An 18,538-nucleotide genomic window follows, 5' to 3' on the forward strand; every position below is an offset into this window, starting at 1 on the left:
GGGACTTGGGGATCATATATAGTGTGAGAGATAGAACAACCAGAAAGTCTCTGGTCTCTAAACCACTGATCGGCCTAGACTTTATTTCCTCTACTTTCCATTAACCCAGAAATAAGTAATGCTCAGAAAGAATACTCGTAACAAGGCAATCTTTTCTCATTGGAAATTAGAATATAAGCTTATAAATTCTTTTGTTTTGGGGCCACCCTCCTGGCTCTGTCTTTAAGGATCACTCCAGGTCGTGCTCAGGGGGTCACACGCAGTACCTGGAATTGAGCCTAAGTCAGCCACGTGCAGAAGGCACCACAGGGCTATACTATCAGCCTCCCTACAAATTCCTGAATCAGGCACATATCCTGCCCAAGTCTCTGTACTCTCTTTGTGCTCACATGTCTGAGCACATGTGCCCACATCTCCCCCCTAGAAATGTTCTTTCATGCTTTCCTATCTAATGCTGGGATGTGTGTAGGGTCTCTCTCAGTCTTTGGAGAAGCCTGAGTTCTCTCTTGAGTGTGTTACTCTCTTTCTCTCCCTCCATCCCTTCCTAAAAGCCTTCAAATGTTTTTACTTTTTTTAAAACAAAAAAGTCCTGAATCATAAGAGTGAATACCTCAGTCAACATGGAGTGGGTGGTTACAAATCGAACACACTCATTTTTTTTAAAAAAAACTATTTTCTTTGAAAGTTCAGATCATTTAAAAACCTTTTCTGGGTAGGAATGAATAGCTAAGGTAAACACTTTTTGATTTATAAAAATTTTATTATCATAGTTCAGAAAATGCAGTTACAGTAGTATTATGTTTATGGTAGTGATAGTTAAGGTTATTAAAATCACGGGTCAGGGATGCTCAGCATAGTATCAGCCTTGCAGCATGTTTGACCCCTGGCACTTTGGTTTGTGATCCTCAGCATGGCATATTCATGATCTCTGGTGCACCAGGACCAATGTAGGACCCTAAACTCCCACAAGCATGGCAAAAGTGTGTGCAACTCTTGGTCAGTGAACAGCAAAAGGCAAGGGAAAAGGAAACAATTTTTGTTTTGGATATTTGGCCTACATCCAGTTGTTCTCAGGGTTTACTTCAGGTTGTTAGGGATTCAACCTGGGTCTGCCATGTGTAAACCAAGCACTTTACCCATGTCCTGGCTCTCCCGCCCTGGAAAGGTCAATTTATATGCACACTAAACTCTTATGGGAAAATCAATGCATCAAAAGTGAGAGGGAAAAACTCAGGGCTTTTTCTAGAAGAAAAGTCTTCAATTATTCAAATACAATTACTTCTTCTATGAAAACCAAATGGAATATAGGATGGTGGGCATTTCCCCCCTCTATCCTATACAATTTAAAACTCAAAATGGAAGCTGAAATGATAGTACAGTGGGTAGGGTGTTTGCCTTGCATGCAGCTGACCCGGGTTCGATCCCTGGCATTCCATATGGTCCTCCGAGCACCGCCAGCAGTAATTCCTGAGTGCATTGCTGGGTTTAACCCAAGAAAAATAAGAAAAGAAAGAAATTTAAACTCAAGCTCTTTGGGGGCTAGGAATGTAGTTCAGTGGAAAAACACTTGCAGTGCTTACATATGTAAGGCCCTGGATTTGATACCCGGCACCACCACACATATACACACACATAATTAAAAAGAAACCACAACCTGTTTTTAATGTCCATGTAAAAAAAAATATATATATATATATATATCAAAAATATGGAAGAAAAGTAAAATCCTGGATGTTGGATTTCTCAAATTATTCTTTCTTTAAAAAATTTAAATTTTTTAAAATTCTTTTCTTTCAAAGTGGATTTAAATGAGCGCAAAGACTTTGTGGTTTCCTGGAGTGCTGCTTATATGTGGGATCCCTCTGAGGAGCAGGCTTCGGGGCTTGTATTCCCACTGGAAAGGTGGAATGCTGCTGCATCTGAGAGGTAACACCTGGGGAACCATACTTGCCATGAGAGGAATTTTTATTTATTTATTTTTTTAATTTTTTTGGGTCACACCTGGCGATGCTCAGGGGTTCTTCCTGGCTCATGCACTCAGGAATTACTCCTGGCGGTGCTGGGGGACCATATGGGATGCTGGGAATCGAACCTATGTCGGCCATGTTGGCTGCGTGCAAAAGCAAACGCCCTACCTGCTGTGCTATGGCTCCAGCCCCATGAGAGGAATTTTTAAATGTTTGAACACTTGAGTAACATAGGCCAATGCTGTGCCCTGATATTTTCACTTCTGAGATTCACGCTTCAGATTTAAAAAAAAAAAAAGAGAACAACAAAGTCCATTTCCACAATCAACTGACACAGTAGAATTTATATTACAGTATCTTCTATAAAAGGAAGACTCTTCTCGTTGGAGTGTCTTTCATGTTTTCTTATTTGGTATCTTAAATGTCAATGATGACAAAAACTTCTGGTTTTTCTTCATTATACACCTGCATTGCTGAGTATGTTATCGCCTTGACTTCAGTTCCCTAGTATAGGGGTTACAGAAAAAGAAGAGGGAGAACAGTGATATCAGTCTCATAACTCTTAGAACTACTGGCAGAAAATATTTTCACGTTATTTGAAAAACAACAACCTTATGAAACAATGAGCACCAGGATTCTGTGATACGCTGATGGAATGAAAGTGTGAGGCAGCTCGGGCACAGAAGAAAGCAATGAAGTGGAGTTGGGCGATGAATGCTCATCCCAGCCTCATCTCCATCCGGGTATGGCTCGCTTGACATTGTTCACTAGTTTCAGTTTTAGAAAAGAATGTACCATAAATCGAGACACCACAAAACACATTGCTAGCTCCACAGCAAAGGAAGTCTGACAATTTCATAGAAGGATTTGAATGGCAATTGCCCTAGCTTTGTTCCCTTCTGCCATAATCTCCGCTCAAAATCAAAACCCAAATCAAATTCCACATTCTGGTACCACATATTGTGCGAGCTGGAGCGGCCTGAAAAGGGAACTCAGCACCGATCAACCATACCAATGTGGCCCCTAATGACACTCCTCAATCTGAGAACATTCCATGACTCCGCCTCAGAATCCCTCCCTCATTCCCACCCTCAGTTAAAACTGTGACTGAGAGAAAATGAGACCACTCAGTAAGAGTGACTCATCTTCCTCCAGCAAATCAGCAACCCCAATAAACCTGTACTCACGGTCTGTACTCTTCCCTCCCACTACAAAGGGGACCCTGCTCTATGGAAGGTGGCCCATGCTACTTCAACCTTCGATCCTGTGCCCCTCCTTACTGACCTGAGGGTTTTTTTTTTTTTTCTGTGCACACCCAGCAATGCACAGGGGTTACTCCTGGCTCTGCACTCAGGAATTACTCCTGGCGGTGTTCAAGGGACCATGTGGGATGCTGGGAATCAAACCCGGATCGGCCGCGTGCAAGGCAAACGCCCTACCCGCTGTGCTATCTCTCCAGCCCCTGACTTAAGGTTTTTGCTCTGCAATTACTCTTGTCTGACATGATCAAAAATTTCCAATTTGCAATAGCACAGCGGGTAGGGCATTTGCCTGCATGCAGCCGACCCAGGTTCAATGCACAGGAGTAACCCTTGTGCATTGCCGGGTGTGACCCAAAAAGAAAAAAAGAAAAAAATTAAATTTTTAAATTTAATTTTAAATTTAATTTGAAAGGCAACTGCCATTCAAATCCTTCTATAAAATTTCCAAGTTCCATTATTATTTCCATACAGCATACAGCAGTGCTATAGAATGTCCTAGCTAAAACAAGGCAGACAAGTCAAAAAAAACCTCTCCTTTTCCAGATGTTGTTATCTTGTCCTTCAAGTTCTATTTGGGGGGGAGGAGATAAGTGGAGCTGGGCCACACCCAATGGTGCTGGGGCTTACTCCTGGATCTGTGCTCATTTCCAGATCATTGGGGGGGGGGGGGGGCTCAGGGGACCTTATAAACCAAGGTAAGACACATGCAAGGCAAGTGCCCAACCCGTGTACTATCATCTCCAGTCCCCTTGCCTGCAAATTCTTCAAAGAATCACCCTCTACTTTCCTGTTTCCTCTTTGGTCATCAAAAATATTTACATACATTACTTCTCTGGTAGGGCTGGAGTGATCACACAGCAGTAGGGCATTTGCTTTGCACACAGCTGACCCGGCCGACCCGGGTTCGATTCCTCCACCCCTCTCGGAGAGCCCGGCAAGCTACCAAGAGTATCTCGCCTGCACGGCAAAGCCTGGCAAGCTACCGGTGACATATTCGATACGCCAAACACAGTAACAAAGTCTCACAATGGAGACATTACTGGGCCCACTCGAGCAAATCAATGAACAACGGGAGGACAGTGATAGTGACAGTGACAGTGACTCCACTGGTTAGCAAATTCATAACCAATTTGTAGCATTTTTCATCTTTTTGTTTTGGGCCACGCCATAAGGTGCTAGGAAGCTCCTCCAGGCTGTGCTCAGGGGCTGCTGCTGAAGGGTGGTCAGCGGAACATGTGATGACAGGGATGGAACCCAGACGCGCATTGCTCGCAGGCACTCCATCCTGTAGAGCTATTTCCCTGGCCCCCACCTCAGAATCTTTCCGATCATACGAGCAACACCTATCACGTTAGATATCTGGCTTCCAGGGAAACCTGGTTCTTTTACCCCTGCACTCTCTTCCTTTCACATCCTTCTCTTCTAAACTTCTCTTCTAAACTTAAAGCTGCATGCTCAAGTCCCCTTATTTGTACTTCCTCCTGTGTAATCCTTTCTAGTTCTAAGATTATAAGTATTTACTCAACAACAACTCCAGTATTTATATTTCCAGGCACAACTAATTCCAGAATTTATAGGCGAATACTTTTAACTACCAACGCCATTTAAGAGACGCTCACTTTACATCACTTAGACTACAGACTTCTAAAAGAAATCCCAAACATCCCCCCAACACAAAGATTTTTAAATACTTTTCCCAAAGGTCCCTCACCATACTTCACCTCATTATATTGAGCTAAAGAAATAATACTGCAGTTATTGGAACCAACTAGGATTTCTCAGTCACTTCCAATTTAAGATTCATCAGTCTAAAATAATCACAAGGTGGGGAAAACAACAAATCATGAACCAAATCTGGATTGCAATCTGGTTTTGTATAATCTCTCAAGCTAAAAAGTTCTTTCCACTTCCAAATGCTTTGGGGAAGGGAATAAAAAAAAATTTCTCTCATAACATTTCGTTATGTTATGAAAATAACTGGAAACATATATAAGTAAGGTTCTAATTAGTAGAACATAAACATATTCATTCACATGCATGAATGGTGACTGCTTTTGTGTTGTTAAGAAAAGAGCTGAGGGGCTGGAGAGATAGCACAGCAGGTAGGGTGTTTGCCTCGCACACGGATAACCCGGGGTTTGATTCTCAGCATCCCAGATGGTCCCCTGAGCACCACCAGGAGTAATTCCTGAGTGCAGAGCCAGGAGTAACCCCTGTGCATCACCAGGTGTGACCCAAAAAGAAAAAAAAAAGAGCTGAGTGGCTCTCTTCTATTGCTCACAGTTCACAAAGCTTAAAACATTATCTTGCCCATTTCAGAAAAAGATTTGCCTGTCAAATACAGAAGCTAGTGTGCGCTTCAGGGAAAGCATTTTTGGTTTCCTTTGATAGCTCAGTTGGTAGAACTCTAGGTGTTGGTGTAATGACAGCAGCCACTGCCCAGGAGCCCAGACCTCTGGAGATGGCAGAGAGCTTAAGGAAGCAAAGGAACTTTTTTGTTTTGGAGCCATACCCTGCAGTGCTCATGGATCACTCCTGGCATGGTTCAGGGAATCGTATGAGAAGCCAGGGATCGAACCTGGGTCGGGCATATGAAAGGCTAATGTCTTACCTGCTATACTACTGCTCCAGCCCTAACGCAAAGGAACTTTTTAAGTCCCACTGACAATCTGTAACAAACCTGACTCTTAGAACCCTAGTATTCTTAGAATGAAATCCTAATCCACTCAGGCAGGTGATAAAATTAGTTCCCAACATGGTATGTCCAGACAGGCCAGGTAGTCCAAGAAAAACTGATCATTTTACAACAATTTGTGAGGATTAGTTAGGTTTTGTCACATACAGGAACTTTATGGTAAGGAAATATAAAATGTTTTCAATGGTTGGATTTTAAAACATACCTGAGGATGCTTAGATAATGAAAATTCTTCTCCCCACCTTGAGAAAGAAAATTAAAACATGATTAATATTTGTCAAAGACTTAACATTTGTTCTCTCTTCACATATTTTCTTTATTTTTTGTTTCTGGGTTACATCCAGCAGTGCTGTACTCAAGAGTGAGCCCTGGCAGTGCTCAAGGGATCATACATGGTGCCCGGGATTCATACCAGGTCAAGGCTGACACAGACACATGCAACACAACTATCTTACTTCCTGAACTATTTCCCCAGGCAGACAGACAGAGACAGACAGAAACACACACATACACACACACACACAAACACACACACACACACACACACACACACACACTCCATGAACTTTTTATTTAATGTTTTGTTTTGGGCCACACTGGAGGGTTTACCCCTGGCTCTGCACACAAGAATTACTCCTTCTAGTGCTCATGTGACCATATGGGGTGCTGGGATCAAACCCATGTCAGCCATGTGCAAGGCAAGCGCTCTACCCACTGTACTATCTCTCTGGTTCTCTTTCTTATCTTTTTTTTGTTGTTGTTTTGTTTGGGGGCCATACCTGGCAGTGCTCAGGGCTTACTCCTGGCTCCATACTCAGGGATCACTCCAGATGGGCTTAGGGGACCAAACAGAGTGCCAGGATCTAACTCGGGTAGCAAATGCCCTCCTCACTGTTCTATCATTCTAGTCCCTCTCCTTATTATTTTAAAATAATATTATAGAGATCAGAACGACAGCACAGGGATTAAGGTGCTTGCTTTATATGTAGCTAACCCTGGTTTGATCCCCAGCATCAACATATAGTCCCCTGAGCACTGCCAGGAGTGACATTTGAGCACATGCCAGAGCCAAGAGTAATTACTGAGTATTTCCAGATGTGACCCAATACCCCTACCTCCACGAATAAGCTGTATAAGTGTGATTAGAATACTAGAAAGTCCAAGAAGGACAAAACAATACAAGAAAGTCCAGGAAGGACAAAACAATGTTATCCTACATGAGAGGAAAAGCTAAGATATCATTAAGTGAATGAAAAAATCTGAGTAATACCAAAGTCAATCAGAATAACCGTTAGGGTTTGCAAACCCAAAAAGAAAGTATAATTTGTAAACAAATGGAACTTCTTTTAGTACAAAGTGAGACTATACTAGCATCAGTGTTTCCCATTAACCAATAAAGATGTTATGGGAGTAGCTGGGACACCTATCTATCTATCTATCTATCTATCTATCTATCTACACACACATATATACATATGTGTGTATGTATGTTATATATAGTGTCATGTATCTATATCTATGATACACTATTGTTTGGGTGTATGCTGAAAGTCAACAAATTGGGAATCAAGTCTAACAATCAGAATCAACTCTGTTCTGACAAACTTCTGGTCCAATGCTGACATGAGGCCTAGTTCCCAGGTGTTCCCAAAACCTTAACTTGCAAATTTTAATTTCTTCACTTCAGAGAGATATGTTACTGGAACTGGTTTTAACCTAATGTATCTGTCTTCCTGCCCACAGAATCTGGCAAAGAACACAACTGAAACACTCCCATGACTTGCCACTTAAAAGAATTTCAAAACTTACCCAACTGACCGTAATTTGAAATTATTTTGATCAATACTAAGGACTTTCACTTCCTAAAGGGGACAAAAAAAAATTCATTAAAAAAAAACAATTAACAGACCACCTATCAAAACATGTCTAAGTTTTCACCTTTTCTAGAAATAATAACATGGGGTCTGGAGCAATAGTACATTGGGGAGGGTGTTTTTCTTGTACGTGGTCTACCCAGGTTCAATTCCCAGCATCGCATATGGTCTCCTGAACACCGCCTGGAGTAATTCCTGAGTGCAAAGCCAGGAGGAACCCCTGTGCATTGCCGGGTGTGACCCAAAAAGGTAAAGGTAAAGGCCCTCCAGTTGTTCATCGATTTGCTCGAGCAGGCCCAGTAACGCCTCCATTGGAGACTTTGTTGTTACTGTGTTTGGCATATCAAATACGTCACGGGGAGCTTGCCAGGCTCTGCCGTGCGGGCGAGATACTCTCGGTAGCTTGCCGGGCTCTCCGAGAGGGGCGGAGGAATCAAACTCGGGTCGGCCATGTTGGCTGCGTGCAAGGCAAACGCCCTACCACTGTGCTATCGCTCCAGCCTAACCCAAAAAAGCAAAAATATAATAAAATAATAACGAATCTCTCTGAAGTGAAGAAATTAAAATGCTAAAACAGAATAAGAACTATATGTCGGAGCCAAAGAGTACAGTGGGTAAGGCACTTGCTTTGCACACCACCAGCCCATTTTGATTCCTGATACCATATCTGGAGCCCCACCAGGAATGAGCTCTGAGCTCTGAGTACAAAACCAGGGGTAAGCCCAGAACTTAGGCACGGGGCGGGGGGGGGGGGGGGGGGGGAGAGGGGAGAGGGGGGGAGAGGAAGAAAGAGGGAGGGGGGAGAGAGAGAGAGAGAGAGAGAGAGAGAGAGTGCAAAGCTCTCTTTCCTGCATGCAAAGCACGTGCTCTAGCCCTATAAGCTCTCTGGTAGTTTATAAAGAAAAAGTTTTTTTAAAAATATATATTCAAAGAAGCTTTTCCTGGAAAATGTACAAACTAAAACCGTAAGTCAAAATAATTTCTCTGGGGGCCAGAGAAATAGGACAGCAGGTAGGGCATTTGCCTTGCATGCGGCCGACCTGGGTCTGATCCCCGGCATCCCATATGGTCCCCCAAACACCACCAGGAGTAATTCCTGATTGTAAAGTCAGGAGTAACCCCTGAGCATTGCTGGGTGTGATCCAAAAAGCAAAAAAAAAAATTTCTCTGTAAGATAGAGATTTAAATTGCCATTAATTTTTTCAGTCTTTTCTTTATGAGTGAAAGATACTGTCTGGAGCACTTCTGGCCGTGCCTAGCTCTATACTCAGGGGTTATTTCTGGGATCACCTGTCAGGAGACCATGTGCCATACATGGGACTGAACCAGGGTCAGTAATAAGTATAAACTTCCTAATTGTTGTACTAACTCTCTGGTCCCCATAACCATGATGTAAATACAAAATGCATGCATGTGTACGTGCACACATGCATGCATGAACACATTTACGTGCAAGTCATTATCATCTTTCATAACTACAGACTTTATTTTGCATCATGTGGCTTGTTTTGTAAGACAAATGAAGAGGCCTGGGAGTGGCTCAAGTGGCAGAACACAGGCTGCACGTGTGCAAGGTTCTGGGTTTGGATCCTTGGCACTGAACTCCTCTCCCCCAAGCTCCAGTCCTCAGAATCACCCGGTGTGGCTCCCATAATTAAAAATAGTCAAACAAAAAGGGGCCAGATATCGTCAGCTAGTAAGACCTGGAAGGCACTTACCTTGCACACACGGGAGACCTGGATTCTATCCTAGGTTATGACATTGGGTCCCCCAGCTCTGCCAGGATTGATCCCTGAGCACAGAGCCAGGAGAAAGCCCTGAGTCTGGCAGAGTGTGGCCCAAAAAAAAGGTTAGTTTTTACTAAATCTTCTTAGTAGCTGTTAGTTAGCTTGGCTAAACTAAAGTCTTTGGGACACAAAGAATAGCTTCTTTGAATTTTTTTTTTCTTTTTAGATCACACCTGGCAATGCACAGGGGTCACATCCTGGCTCTGCACTCAGGAGTTACTCCTGGCAATGCTCAGGGGACCATATGGGATGCTGGAAATTGAATCCGGGTTGGCCATGTGCAAGGCAAATGCCCTACCCGCTGTGCCATCGCTCCAGCCCCTGAATATATATTTTTAAAAAGCTTTTCCTTTATAAATTATCTACCAGAGAGCTTCTAGGGCTACTAAGAAGGTTTAGTAAATATCAAAATCCCTTGCTTAGGGCCAGAGAGCTAGTACAGGGGTTAAAGCATTCGCCTTGCTTCTTGGCAACCTGGTTGAATCCTCAGCACCACATACGGTTCTGATCACATCCAGGATTGACTCCTGAGTGCAGTTGGGTATGGTTCAAAAGCCCAACCACCACCTCCTCCACCCTGCAAAAAAGAAAATGGCTTGCTTACCCGGGGTATGAAGTACTCGTCAGCACTGAACTTATAAAGCCATTCATCCAAAAAGTGAAAGAGAAGAGACTGCAAGTCATCTCCTACAAAGGATGAAGGAAAAAGAGCATAACAGCATGATGTCTAAAACTCATCTTTGAACACTCATTTAAGCATTAAATCACAATGAATTTCTTTGCTGGGTCAAAGAAGAAAAAGACGCTCTTTCGTTCTTATTGAGAAACACACCAGACATAACAGTTTTTTCCTTGTGAGTAAAATGGTTACCTTGGGTTTCGACTTCTACTGCCTGGAGGGGCTCCACAGTGCCGGTGTCTGTCATGTAGCCAAACATGGCCATGGCGCACTGTTCGAACGCTTCTTCCAGGGTGTCTCCCCAGGCATGTAACCTAAAGAAAGACACCCATGCCCCATGTGATCGCCTCAGCCATTAGAAAAAAAACTTGACTGCAAAATCAAGCCAAAACCAATTTCAGGATGAAATTAAAGGACTCAAATTAGAGGGTCATTTTTATGATGGAAGAGAACCAAATTAGAAAATTTAATAATAGGGGGGCCAGAGAAATAGTACAGTGGGTAAGGCACTTGTCTTGCATGCAGACAACCTGGGTTTGATTCCCAGCCATCCCATATGATCCCTAGAACACCACCAGGAGTGATTCCTGAGTGCAGAGCCAGGAGTAACCCCTGAGCACTGCAGCAGTGCCAATGTGGCCCAAAAACAAAGAGAAAAAAAAATTAAGAAAGAAAATTTAATACTAGGAAAATCATGGTTCAAACAAGCCCTTCCTGGGTCAAGGAGAGGGCTCGAAGCACTGGAGTGCAGGTGCCACACGCAGGAGCCTTGGGGTCCATCCCCAACACCGCACAGTCCCCACCAATGCCAGTGTGGCCCAAAGTCAGCCTTCCTGTAGAGGGACAGTTACAAAAGCATTAACTCCAGCTGTACTCACTGGACATCTGCTGTATGATCCAAATCTGAGGGAGAGAAAAAAACACCTATGTCATTCAACTTGACCCCTCAGAAGGCAAACTAGTTCATTATTAAGAACAATTATTCCCTGAAGAGCAGCAAAAATATATGGAAGAGATCATATTATTTTGCCAACCCCTTACACAATATATTCTACTGCTTTGCCAAAATTTATATTTGAATCAAAAGCTCTACAGCAGGAGGAACAAGGCTCTCAGTCCAGGCCTCTTAGAAATGCAACATGGGTGTGCAGCTGCCAGGAACACCTCAGAATGCCTTCTGCAGCTGATTTTGTAATAATTTTTAGTTACTGGATGTTCAGAAACTTTGTACAGTTGCCAGATTGTCCCTGACCCATTCAATTATGCAATCCCATATGCAGTCATGATGACAGTGAGCTTAGGCAGCGAGCTTCAAGGAGACCGAAAAGTGTCTAATAAACACAGTACACTGTCTCCATAAACAAATGTCATTTCCTGTCATGAGATATCTGCGTTCAACAATCAATAATCTTTTCTAAACTGCTACTGTATGGATTAGAAAATTCTAGGAATTACATCCTCAAAAATATAAAATTTTAATTTTCCCTATTTTATAGTTTCATGAACAGCTCGTCAAATCCTAGCTGAAATTTTAAGTGTTATGTGAGAATCAAGCTATTTTATTTTATTATCATTACTTTTTGGGTCATGCCCAGCGATGCTCAGGTTACTCCTGGTGGTCCTAGGGGGACCACAATGATGACAGGGATCGAACCCGGGTCAGCAGTATTCAAGCCCTACCTGCTATACTATTGTTCTAGCCTCTGGTGTGAATCAAGTTTTTAAATGACTCATTTCTTGTATCTAAAGTTTCCCACTTTTTTTGGGGGGGGGGCACACTCACTGGTGCTCAGGGCTTACTCCTAGCTCTATGCTCAGGAATCACTCCTGGTAGGTTTGGGGGTCCATATGGAGTGCTGAGGATTGAACCTGTGCAAGGCAAAATACCCTAACTTCTGTACTATGGCTCTGGCCCCAAGTTCCTTAATTTGGGGCAGATAAAATAGGATTCTCCCCTTCCCCACTTTCCCAGGGTGGGGTTTCAACTCAGAGTCTCATACATGCAAGGCAAGCATTCTACCAGTGAACTATATCCCCGGCCTCATACTGTAGCTTTGTGGGTTATTTTCTGGAGCAGTGTTCCTGGTGGCAGCGTGTCCTAGCATTGTGCTCAATGGTCACTCCTAGTGGTCGGTGCTGGGGGATCACAGTGTGCCACTGATCAAATGCGGGGCCTCTGCAGGCAAAGCAAGTAACTCTGGTTTTTTGAACTAGGTAAAATAACTTTCAGTTCTAGGGGAGATGGCTGAGTAGCTGAGTTAATTTGCCTTGCAAGCATGAGTTCAGTCCTGCCCCACAAGCCTACCGTGATCCTGGAGGCACTGGCATTAGTGGGTCCCCGACCACAAGAGTACATTTCTTGGGACTGGGGCAATAGCACAGCAGGTAGGGCATTTGCCTTGCAAATGCCGTGTGACCCAAAAAGGGGAAAAAAAGACCGCCACTCAAAATTATCTCTAATTTATAAATATATCACTAAGGACTTAATGACTTAATGTTTTAGGCACAAAGGCAGGAGTGGAGAATGGCCTGTATGTGAGCTGGACTAGGCCGTGGAAGTCATGGGGCTGGACCTGTTCACGATGACACATGCTTTTCACTGGCTGCTTGCGGCCCATCTGCCTGTAATGTATAGTCCTCGAATGGTCTTATAAAGGTTTCCCACCCTTGCACTAAGGGGCTCAATAGAGAGAAGAGATGGCCAAAAAGTTAAAAGATAGCAACAAGTATTTAATATCCCAAAACAAAGAGCTAGTACAGGGGTTAAGGCATTTGCCCTGCATGTAGCTGTGGCAGTGGTGACCAGCACCACATATAGTTCCCTGAGCACCACCAAGGGGTCACTCCTGAGTCCAGAGCAAGAAGCAGCACTTGAACACAATGAGGTATGTGTCCCCCTCAAAACAAAACAAAACAAAGCAAAACAGGGACAGAGCGATAGTACTGCAGGTAAGGCGCTTGCCTTGTACACTGCTGACCTGGGTTTAATCCCCAGCATCCCGTCCCCGAGAACCGCCACAAGTGATTTCTGAATGCAGAGCCAGGAGTAACCCCTGGACATCACTGGGTGTGGCAAAAACAAAAAGTAAAACAAAACCAAAAAAACCAACAACCCATGTTGAAAAAAAAGACAAAAGTTTGTTTCATAGCAATTTTATTCCACAGAGTTAAAAACTCAGTGTCTTGGGGCTGGTGAGATGTAAGATATTTGTATTGAAGAGGCCAATCCAAGTTCACTCCCCAGCATTGCATAACACCCACCACTCCCATCTCAGCCCCATCAGGAGTGATTCCTGAGTGCAGAGGGAGGAATAAGTATAAGCCCTGAACACAACCCAGTGTGAGCCAAACACTTGCCCCCAAATAAATACAAGAACAACAACAAAAAAAAATAAAGCCTGGGGGCTGGAGCAATAGCACAGCGGGTAGGGCGTTTGCTTTGCACGCAGCCAACCCGGGTTCGATTCCCAGCATCCCATATGGTCCCCTGAGCACTGCCAGGGGTAATTCCTGAGTGCAGAGCCAGGAGTAATCCCTGAGCACCGCAGGGTATGACCCAAAAAGCCAAAAAATAAATAAATAAATAAATAAAGCCTGTAGAGTACTTGCCTAGCACACTGCTATCTCCAGCATCACTATGACTGACCCCTGAGCACAGAGACAGGAGTAAGCCCTGATCACCACCAGGTATGGTCCCCAAACAAAACAAGAACAAAAACAAAAACTTAATCCCCCCCCCAAAAAAACACACCCTCAAGAATCTTAGTATAAAACTGAGTAATACAATGCTTTATTCTTGGTAGGACAAACTACTGATAAATATACAAACATAAACTCAAAAACATCAAATGAAAATTACACCATATAACTTCACCCAAATCCCTGCACCAGAGCTGTGACCTAAGTGTAAGACATGTGGCACCAGAGGACACATTCCTAGTGTACCCCAACCCACTGCAGTGCATGAGGAAGTTCAAACACCAAAAGGAGAATTTTCTTTGTTCCAATCAATGCCTAAACGGTGAAAGGCTTAACTGTGAATATGTATCTTTTCTAACACAGAAAGTTCTTTCCTCCAGGACTCCAGAATGTAATGATCAGAACACCCAGTCCCTGGGCGGGGGTCAGAATCCTAACTCCCATGACCTTCAACTAAGCCTCCCAAGCAGAACAGACAGCTTTTGTGATTCAGTTCTTTTTTTTTTTTTTCCTTTTTGGGTCACACCCCGCACAGCTCAGGAATTACTCCTGGTGTTACTCAGGGGACCATATGGGATGCTAAAGATTGAACCAAGGTAGGCAGCAAGCAAGGCAGACGCCCTACCTGCTGTACTATCACTCAGCCCCTGTGATCATTTCTGAGACTCTTAAGAGGCTGTAGCAGAGGACAACCCACCCCTCACTCTCCCTTTCACAGACTCCATCAGGGGACAGAGCTCAATAGAGTTCAACCTCGAACACAAGCTTTACTAACACAGGAGGCAATGTTCAATGCTCAACACTGCATAGTCCCCTAGGCACTGCCAGGGGACTATCTATAATAGTATAATCTATACTATTATAATAGTATAATAGTATAATCCTGGCCCAGAGAGGTCCTGCAGGACGTGCCCCCAAAACAAAAGAAATAGGAATTTACTTTTTAAATATGCAGCTATGACTGTAGCACTGCTCCTGTCCTATAGCTCTTCTGACTTAAAGTAGCTTCTCTGTTCAGGGCGCGGGTAGGTGAGAAGACCACTACTACAGCCGTGGTTTTTAGAGATACCATAGAGATGGGGATGGAGACATAGTACAAAGGTTAAGGCGCTTGCCTCACATATGGCTGACCCTGGTTTGAACCTTGACACCCCATATGATTCTTCCCCCCCACCAACTGCTGGGTGTGGCTCAAAGTAAGTAAATAAAGATACCAAAGAGGTTGCAATTCTTAAAAAATCATATTCTAACTAGGTCCCAAGTGAAATCTCCGGAGAAAGTGTGCGCTGACTTAATCAGAGAAGCAAAGGAAAAAATATCTCACAGTGAAAGACCGATTTGTATGCTATCAAGACCCTAAGAATCACAAGAACCCTCCTATGTGGTCGTAGAGTCTATCATTTGGCATCATTTTCAACAAACTCAGAGCAGTGCAGATTATTCCCCTCGTAGTGAGGTTGAAGTCATAAATGTACTTTTATTTTTTTGCTTTTTGGGTCACACCCGGCGATGCACAGGGGTTACTCCTGGCTCTGCACTCAGGAATTAGCCCTGGTGGTGCTCAGGGGACCATATGGGATGCTAGGAATTAAACCCGGGTCGGCTGCATGCAAGGCAAATGCCCTACTCGCTGTGCTATTACTCCAGCCCCATCAATGTACTTTTAAATAAAACAACTATCACTTGTTTAATGCATTTTTGTTTGGGGTGCCACACCGCTCTGCTTGAGTCACTTCTAGTGGTGCTAGGAGGGGACATGCAGTGTCAGGGACAAACCCAAGGTCTCTTGCATACAAAGCAACAGTATATACTCTGTATATACTCAGTCTGTTGCGCTCTCCCAATAATCTTGTTCAAAAAATATATATATATATATACACACACATATGCATACATACACATATATCCCAAAAGAGGAAATGTGTGTATATGTATATATGCACATATGGGTACATGTATATCATACATACACACACATCCCAGAAGGAGAAATACAAATACCTCCAACTATTCTAAAATATGTTCAACCTCACTTATAAATAAGAAAAGTACAATTACTATAGTTTTTGATCTTTCAAGTGGTGTATAATTGTGAACTAAGAGACACAATTATACAAGGCTGGTGTGAGTTTAAGTTTGAACCTCTAACAAAAGCAATTTGGCAAGAATTTTCTTCATATGGGATGCCTGAGATGAAACTGCGTCTGCCAAGTGCTGTACTCTGTCTCTAACACCTGACAAAAAATTTCAAAGTAGTCTCTGACAAAGCAGTTGATTTTTTTGGGGGGGGGGTGGCGACAACCCCCCAAAGTGCTCAAGGCTTACTCCTGGTTTTGCACTCAGGGATCACTCTTGGCAGGTGCTCAGAGGAACATATGGAGTGCTGGTGATTGAACCTGGATTGGCTGCGTGCAAGGCAAGCACCCTACCTGTTGTACAATTGCTCAGGCCTGTAATTTATCTTGTAAAATGTTGCTACAGATATGAAAATCAAGGGATATACAGTACAAACACAACTGGCTTGTTAGAATAACACTTATTAGAATAAGAGCAGAACTATCCTAATGTCCATCAAATGTAGTTGATTAAATAAGTTAAATTTGAGAACAATTTTGCATATACACATTAAAATAACACGGAGGGCTGGGCCTTCACCAGAAAACTACCTGTGTGGAAAATCAGAGCTCAAAGACGAGCACACCTCTCGTAAATACTGAATTCTGAATTACATGTTTCCTATTACTTTTTGTTTGTTTGTGGGTCACTCAGAGCTGCCCCCAGCTGCAGGGAATCCAGCCCAGGTCCACACAGGAAGGCAAGAGCTCTACCAATGAGACACACCCTCCTTCTATTAATTTTGTTTTTTGTTTGGGGGCCACACCCCATGGTGTTCAGAAGTCACTCCTGCCTTGGGGCACCACATGGGATGCTGGAGACCCAATTCTGGTGGGCTGAGTGCAATTCAAGTGCCTTACCCTATGAACTATCTCTCTGGCCCTGAATTTCTTTTTTTTTTTCCTTAACAGTCTTTATGGACTTGGGGAGGTGGTTCAAAAGGCTGGGGCGCAGGCTTTGCTTGCAAGCCCCAAATTTGGTCCCCAACACCACCTGGTCCCCCAGCGCCATGCCTAGAGTAACTACTCTCAACCCTGGGGTTATGTGCCCCAAGCAAAACAAAAAGTAAAAAACTCTTATAGTTAAAAATAAGCTAGGGAGATGTGCATGGCTCTGAAAGTTACACAGCTTGGTATGTTATGCAAATACCTGTACTTTACAGAGGACCAATTTGAGCAGAGAGAGTTATTTCTGCTCCTAGAGCACAGCCACCAATAAATATGATAGTTTAACGTTTACAGAACTGTTGAGTCTGTATGGTACTTTCACATTCATTAGCTCGTTTATTGCTCAGGTAAGAAACTGCGACGCAAAGAGCTCACAGGGTCAGTTTGAAGTCACTGAGGAAATAAATGGCAGGTCCAGGCCTTTTTACCAATAACACAATCTAGGTAAACACCAAGAAGATTTGGTGTTCCCTTCCTACTTCCCTTCCTAGTCCTTCCCTTTCTGAGTCCTCTAACCTACCTTCGCCACCCCAATTTTCGAGATACGGACTGAGAACCCCACAAACTCTTGCAAACTGGATCATCGTCAGAACAAACTAGTAACATTTCCACAAGATAATCGTGATCGGGCACACGTGGTTAAGTTCAAGGCCATCAATCCGTGAGTCCAAGTTTCCGGACTGTCAAAGCAGGCTTATTTCGTTTTTTGTTTTTTTTTTTTAAGCAGCCCTCGAACAAGCACCCTAGACTGTAATGGGATGGGATGATGCCTGGAGACCTCACCCGGCAAAGTGGAAAACCGAGGACGAAAACCCCCCGATAAAGAGGGGAGAAAAGCGAGCTCCCTACTCACATTCATACTTCCGATTGACGGGAGGATATTTGGCCTTAATCGCCTTTTGCTTTTCATTCAAATTATAATCTCGATCGTCTCCCACTTCCTGCGCCATGATTGCAGGAGGAACACTCCACTTCCGCCCTCCCGCAGCCCTACTTCCGCCCTGACTTACGACTTCCTCCTGCGGGCCCGGGTTGGCCGCCCCCTTTAAAGGACTAGCGCGCCCGTCTCGGGCCCTGCGCCCCTGAGCGTGGATCGCATCTCCCTAGGTCTGGGCCCCATTTTCTGCGCTCACTTCCCCAACAGTCCTCAAGACTCACTTCCCCAACAGACTAAAGAAACGAATAAACCGGGAGGGCCTAGGCGCAGGAGCCCTTTGAATTAACGGATCATTCCGCTTCACCTCCGAATGTGACGATTAAACGCGAAAGCAGCCTCGATATTATCGCATCTGAGCGAAAGGGTCACGTGTGGAACCGCTTTTGAGAAAATGGCTGCCCCCAAGAGGCTCCGGGAAGGAGAGCGAGGGAGGAGGAGGAGGAGGTGGAGGAGGGAGGAGAGGGAGGAGGAGGAGGAGGAGGAGAAGGAGGAGGAAGAGGAGGAGGAGGAGGAGGAAGAGGAGGAGGAGGAGGAGGACCCGCGGGCACGTGACCTCGGGCGGGCGCACGCCCGTCA

The 18,538-nt window shown here is 44.0% G+C and overlaps 1 protein-coding gene across 5 annotated transcripts; it reads right to left on the reverse strand.

The window, feature by feature from the left end:
* Window positions 1–759: 759 nt before the first annotated feature.
* On the reverse strand, window positions 760–18,307 carry ZBTB8OS (zinc finger and BTB domain containing 8 opposite strand). 5 transcript variants are annotated; one of them, XM_056123471.1, is made up of 7 exons: window positions 18,267–18,307; window positions 11,143–11,167; window positions 10,457–10,578; window positions 10,190–10,272; window positions 7,734–7,786; window positions 6,130–6,166; window positions 760–2,471 (listed from the first exon to the last, which is right to left on the reverse strand). In XM_056123471.1, the coding sequence occupies exons 3-7, from the start codon at window positions 10,527–10,529 to the stop codon at window positions 2,385–2,387; spliced, it is 333 nt and encodes a 110-aa protein (XP_055979446.1). In that variant the 5' UTR covers window positions 10,530–10,578; window positions 11,143–11,167; window positions 18,267–18,307; the 3' UTR covers window positions 760–2,384. The 5 variants fall into 5 exon arrangements, with proteins under 5 accessions (XP_055979446.1, XP_055979442.1, XP_055979443.1 ...); XM_056123467.1 differs by lacking the exon at window positions 18,267–18,307 and adding an exon at window positions 17,879–18,065; XM_056123468.1 differs by lacking the exon at window positions 18,267–18,307 and adding an exon at window positions 17,546–17,837.
* Between the last annotated feature and the right edge of the window lie 231 nt (window positions 18,308–18,538).

This window comes from Sorex fumeus, unplaced genomic scaffold, assembly GCF_029834395.1.
Source record: "Sorex fumeus unplaced genomic scaffold, SorFum_2.1 ptg000047l, whole genome shotgun sequence".
Lineage (NCBI taxonomy): Eukaryota > Metazoa > Chordata > Mammalia > Eulipotyphla > Soricidae > Sorex > Sorex fumeus.

Coding starts and splice junctions, on each gene's coding strand:
- ZBTB8OS (XM_056123467.1), bottom strand. CDS start 17,975: ATGGCGCAGGAAGTGGGAGACGATCGAGATTATAATTTGAATGAAAAG. Junction 10,579..11,142: donor GATCATACAGCAGATGTCCA/GTGAGTACAGCT, acceptor GTCTTTCTTTAG/GTTACATGCCTGGGGAGACA. Junction 7,787..10,189: donor ACGAGTACTTCATACCCCGG/GTAAGCAAGCCA, acceptor TGTCCCCTTTAG/GAAGTGAAAGTCCTTAGTAT.